We start from the raw sequence: 6,407 nt of genomic DNA, 5'->3' as shown, positions 1-6,407 counted from the left end.
TGACCGAATAAGCACTCGGCTGAAGCATTAAGCCACAACCGAACAGAATTGTATGGCTTACCGAAAAAGCCATATAACCAATACAGCCCATTAAGTCGCAACCGAACAACCCCTTAGAGATTGGTTGTGTGGTGTGTTTGATGTGTGTTGATTGGCCTTTATTCAATATTATTTTACCCAATTATTTGCTAGTCAAGTATTAATTTTTGCATCTAGTTTTAAAAATCCAAATCAATTTGAATATTTGTGATCCCATCTTTGAGCTCTTACAATTAAACGAATAGAATAGTCCATGTGGCTGGTACGATATTCGGTTCTTCAAAGCTGTATTATTGTGGTGAAATCACGCTTACATTTGGGTCATCATTGGACTAATGCAAATTTCCATAATCTTATGCTACATTCATGTGTTAGCAAAACTTGAGCTAATTACACTCATGTTCATCCTATCTACATTTGGTAACTGAAAGAATGATGCCATACATGTAGGTATTGGTGCATAGTGTGAAAAGACAAGGGAAAGAACATCAAGTTTTTATAAGACTTACGTTTGTAGGATCAATCGAAAAAGCGTCATATCTAAAAGTGTTACAATAAATTTAACTCTTTTAGGCATTTTAACAAGTTTTTAGAATGTTTTTAAAATAAAGTGTCATGTTAACTATTTTGTACGACATTATTTAAAAAGTATCCTAAAAACACAAGGGTCCTATAAAAAGTTGGGTTTATAGGAAAATTCTCAAAAGTGCCCTATAAAAAAGTTAATAAGACATATTATTTTATAAGCGTCATAAAAAACTTGTTAAAACATCAAAAACCATCATATAGATAGGATCATTTATAGTTTTGTCTTCTAACTAAGTTCTATAAAGTATCGTATTAGGACATTTAAATAAAACAGATGTCCTATAAAGCCAATTTTGTCGTAGTGGGTAGGGATGTGCAGAATTTAATCCGGCTATCAATAGAATTTACCAACCATAATCGAATATCAAATTGTAATTGGATTGGATTGGATTGGATCCAAAATTTAAACATTCAAATTGGATCGATTGGTTCTTGGATGATAGTCCATCATCCAATAAAGCTGAACCAATCTAATCCCATGACCATCCAATTAATAACTATATATAATGATTTGCATTTTACGATATTGTTTTTAGTTCATATTTATATGCATTGTTTTTTTTAATAACTTAATGAACTAATATCACAATGTCGATGGCATACAACTTCGGTCTCTCTTTTTGTTGAATACAACTAATATTCTTGCAATCAAACTAACCCGGGAGATCCAAATTTCATTTTCAAACACAAATCTACTTAAAATAGGATACCATAAACAGGGAAAATGATACAAACAAAATTCAGAAGTAAGACATACACAAGAATCAGTTCAATCAAAAGCCGTATAAAAACAAAAAATAAGTAAAGAATATAAGCTAACCTGAGAGATCGAGATTCAGGATTGGGAAGATTCTCAAGAGTTTGAGAAATGGAGCAGAAAACCCTTGAGATTGTAGAAGACCTTACATCTGATTCAACCATAGTAAATAGAATTCAAATGAATTGGGAACCATAATTATTCACACCGGGTTATTGATCTCAGTAAGAGCAAAGCATCAATCAACTCGAATCAAGTGAAGCCTTAGATTATTGCTTCAAAAAACAGAACGTTAAATCGACAAGATGAAAACAAACAGGAAATTGACAAAAATAACCACTTTACCCAACTCTTTTCATTTTATAGTCACGTCAGGACCAGTTTCACTAAATAGTCAATCCTTACGAAGAACTCTTACGCATATGCATAAAAATCGGTTTTTGGGAAAAAAAAATAGTATATAATAAGAATTCTTACGTAGAAAATTGAATCCTTACACATAAAGTGGAATCTTCACGAAGAAATATGGTACCTTGTTGTTAGTTATATATGATCGTTTTGTTACTCGAACAACACATCAACACCAGCCAAATAAAAGCAATAAATCTATAAGGGAACAAGGCTTCTGACTACTGTTCAATTAGCTACGTAAGAATTCCACTTTCTCTGTAAGGATTCAATTATTTGCATAAGGATTATTATTATTATTATTATTATTATTATTATTATTATTATTATTATTATTATTATTTTGCTGAAAATCAATCCATATGCATATGTACAAGTCTTCTACGTAAGAATCGGCTAAAAAGTAAATTTGAGTTAGAAAATTGCTAAAAAGTGAGATCACCATATCAACTTTGGTTATTTATCTAAATTTCCCAAAACAAACCCTAATCTACCATTATTGTGCATCCAGGCTACTACTACAGCAAAATACTTTGGTCCCATGAAAGACGACACTATGGAATCATTCCTATCTCATTACCTTCATAAAATGTGCTAATCAGATTTTTTTTTTACTATACAAAGAGAGAGGAACAGTAAAAGAGCTTTGACTAACTTTATTTTCAAAATTTTGAAAAGTCGAAGATACAATAAAAACCAATGAAAAATAATTGAAACGACTCCTTCTCTGATACTTCCAAAAACGTACACATCGATCTATCGTTTTTTACACTGAGTTGTCATGTTATGTGTCGAGCTTGAATTCGTTAGGAATATGGACGTTGTTTCCTTGTCTTGAGTTGGAGAAATTTGATAGGTCACTTGGCAAAAATATTCAAATCTTATATTACGAATTCATTACCTAAATCTTATATTATGAGTAGGAAAGTCAAAGACAATTAATACAAAATGGAAAAGAAATCTTGATCGCTCTTTCTTTGAACTTATGGCGAAATTTCTTAATTTCTAACTCAAACTATTCAAAAAGATATGTGTTTGCATTTTGGTAAGTTATTGAATTATTAGTCAAAGCAACTATATATAAATCGTCTAAAATTTAAAAGCAGTCAAAACAATTACCTGTGGTTCAAGTGAGAAATGTTAAATTTTAAGAATGAGAGATCCGATCTCAACCACTAGTTTAAAATTTCAATTGTAAATCATTTTTCACTGATTAAGATATATATGAAAAAATTAATATGTCCTAATTTATCTCCTATTTTTCCTACAACATTTTCTAAATATTGATAATAATTGATTTTTTTTTCCAATTTTCCACCTTGAAATCATTGGTGATTTTACAATCTATACAAATTTATAAATCTCATTTGCCTAATCTCATAATTGAACATGAATATTGATATTCTCTATTGGTCATTTGATATGTAATCAAACGCAAAAGATCTCAACAAACCATCTAATGGTGATAATCAAGTATATATTCATTCACAGGTGAAGATGTGAATCTTAACATTAATTCACATTTGAATCCTAATATAGATTCACATGTGAATCTTAATTAATCAAAACTTATACGTGAATCAACTTAAAACTTATAATCGAGATTCTGAATCAATATAAGATTTATATGTGAATCTTAAATTATATATATATATATACACACACACACACACGTGTGTGGGGGGGTCAAGTTCAAGAGAAAATACTAAATAAACGAAAATTTGGAAAACTACAAAAAAAAAAAAAAAACAAATAAAAAAGTATATCAATATGGATATCATTTTAACGAGAAAAATATGATCGTTATTTTGATGTAATTTATTTCCCTCGAATTTTGTTTATTTTTTTGTCCTTTTTCAAACAAAAAATAGGGGATTGAAGGGTTTTCAATTAAAAAAATATTGTTGTAACTGTTCGTTTAATCACGTCATTCAATCATCTCATCTAAGAGTTGATAAACTGTTTATTAGTTTTTTCTCTACACCTTCGCCCCCCCCAACTCTCTATATATATATGTTCCAACTTTCATCTTTCTTAGATTCCTCCTCCTCTCTCTCTCTATATATATATATATATATACATATATATCAAACATCGGTTACCACGTATTCTACCAAATTAAGCAATATAAAACTTCATTTTCACTTGTCTTGCAATATGAAATCTACTGCTGAAGCCATGCCATGGGTAGGGTTATATGTTGCTGTAGCATCTCTCATTTGCACTCTTGCAATGGCTGCTGATGTCTTCCAAGGTTTTCGACAACGTAAACTCTGGTTTCCATGCAAATTTTTCACCCTCAATGCAGCTTCCATAACACTGATAGCAATAGCAATGAAGTTACCAGTGGATCTAACAACCAACATCTCTAACGATGATGCTTTCATCTATCCAAATTGGAGCATAAGGTCAACCAGCATCTATTTCTTGTTGACCATGTTAGCTAACTTTCTCCCTTCTTTAGGGGGTATGGATGACAAGGAACTTTTCACCAACATCATAGCCCTAGGTATTCTCATCATCACCATTATTGTAAATATGTTCATTCAATTAGCTGTTATTCATGATTTTCTTAAATTATACGTGATAGATATGTCTATCATCACAATTTTCCTTTTATGGCCATTTTGGGTAGCTTTTACAGTTCCAGCGTCGACAAGAATTTTAGAATACCAGTATGAGGAGATGCATAGATCAACTTTAGATTGTCAAGAGATAAAGTTCTCGCCCAAGGAACTCACACATTATGTTAAAAAGTACTGGATGATTGCCGAAACTGGGAACCCCCAATTTGTGATAGCTTCTTCACCCATATGTTCTGCTTCTGGGTTGGTATGCTCATTAAATGCTACAACATCTATTATTAGGTTGATATGGAAGTTGGCTTATACACCAAGTTTTTGGGATGGAAAATCAGATTATAAGTGGTCAATCAATGTAATTCTTACCATACAATATGTTGGGATTGTAGTAGGTAGCATTGCACCAATTTTCAGATGCATCACTACTACCACTTATTTCAACCTCTCAAAAGAGTGGAGCATCAATCATATAAACATGTTTAGAGTTGAGAAACATTGGACCCAAAGGCTTCGACACTGGAAACGCAACCATATTACTTCACATATCCCAGGCCGCCATTGCAAAAAAGTTTTCAATTATGTCAAAAACATGATTTTGAACTTTTGTATAGCACTTCATATAACGCTTGTGGTTATATGTAAAACGATATGTCTCGTTCCCACATGCATTATGCTCTTGATCTATTATTTTTGCCATTTCTGCAACTCATTGTTGAAAAGGTTTAAAGAGGAACCAAATGCATCCAACAACAATGCAAGATCAGAGATTAAAGAGTATATTGGTTATGCTTTGCAAATTGAAGAGGAGGCAAAGCTTTCAAAGAGAATGTTGAAGAATATGCTGAAATCTATAACTAAACTTCTTTACCAATCTGAAAAGAAACAACCAAGAAATCTTGTGAAGTTTCTAGAGAAGTCTACAGGATTCAATGGAGTAGCAGAGTTCGATAATGACCAAGTCCCACCTTTACATCCGGAAGAAACCAACAATTGTTGGAGCCTAATAGCAATAACATTAACAGCCGTTGCCCTTGCACTTCCTAACATTGAAAATGGCCAAGTCAAGGGGTTACTTACTAGCATGAGCGAAGGCATCCAATTTATTACACACATTGAGGAAACCCTCGATGCAAATGGTGACTTGGTAAAGGCTAGAAAAACAGCTAGACGTGTATGGACTGAAGTCGAAGTATATTGCAGTTGGCTACATATTGATCTTCAAATGAAGGCTCATAAAGGAAAAATGTCGAAGGAGATTCTTCAATGGTTGAGTGATGAAGCAGTACAGATTGTGATACATTTCAAGCGAAAGAAAAAGACAAGTGTAGATGAGTCACTTCATAAATTCATTGCTGCGAGTTCGATGTACAGAATCAGCCAAACCATACTGCTCCATTTCAACGAACAAGAAGATTGGCCAACAGATGTGGAACTTTTTGAGTGGATTTCAACTATAATCGCAGATCTACTATGCGCTTGCTTTACCAACTTACCACGAGTCATAACTCTGAAGTGTCATCACGATGCAATAGAGAAAAGGGAAGAGAGCATCCAAACTGCAGCTCAGCTTCTTGGTAAATCCAAAACGATTTTGAATATCCTCGAAGGACGCCAACTTCCAGACTTAGATCAGAAGTCAATGGCATACATTGATAAGTGGCAAGCACTACCAAAGAGTCAGGTACCAAATGGTCGTGCTTCTTCAGCCGGGATTCAGTCAACTTCTTCAATTTCTAATAAATCGGTCACTATAGCTATTACGTAACGATATTAGAGTTCGTTTAGAGGGTATTTTGGTAATTTGTTCCATTTTCTTTTTGTAAGTTCTCGGTCGTTCCTGTACTATATGTTGGATTGTTTGTTCAAGATGGTGAATGAAATCATTTACGCTATTTCTCGCTCATATACTTCTCTCTCAAACTTGTGTCTATTATATAAGTTATTGGAAAAGCAAAGAAAAACAGCAACACGCATATGGACTGAAGTAGAAATATACTCCACTTGGCTACATGTTGATCTTCAAAAGAGGGCTT

The 6,407-nt window shown here is 32.9% G+C and overlaps 1 protein-coding gene across 1 annotated transcript; it reads left to right on the top strand.

Moving 5' to 3' along the window:
* Positions 1-3,949: 3,949 nt before the first annotated feature.
* LOC112520189 lies at positions 3,950-6,139 on the top strand. Its single transcript, XM_025128488.1, has one exon. The coding sequence runs from the start codon at positions 3,950-3,952 to the stop codon at positions 6,137-6,139; it is 2,190 nt and encodes a 729-aa protein (XP_024984256.1).
* The last annotated feature ends 268 nt before the right edge of the window (positions 6,140-6,407 follow it).

The sequence above is a fragment of the Cynara cardunculus genome (assembly GCF_001531365.2).
Source record: "Cynara cardunculus var. scolymus isolate 2C chromosome LG 10, CcrdV1, whole genome shotgun sequence".
Classification (NCBI taxonomy): Eukaryota; Viridiplantae; Streptophyta; class Magnoliopsida; order Asterales; family Asteraceae; genus Cynara; species Cynara cardunculus.
This window is presented reverse-complemented; position numbering and strand designations above follow the sequence as displayed.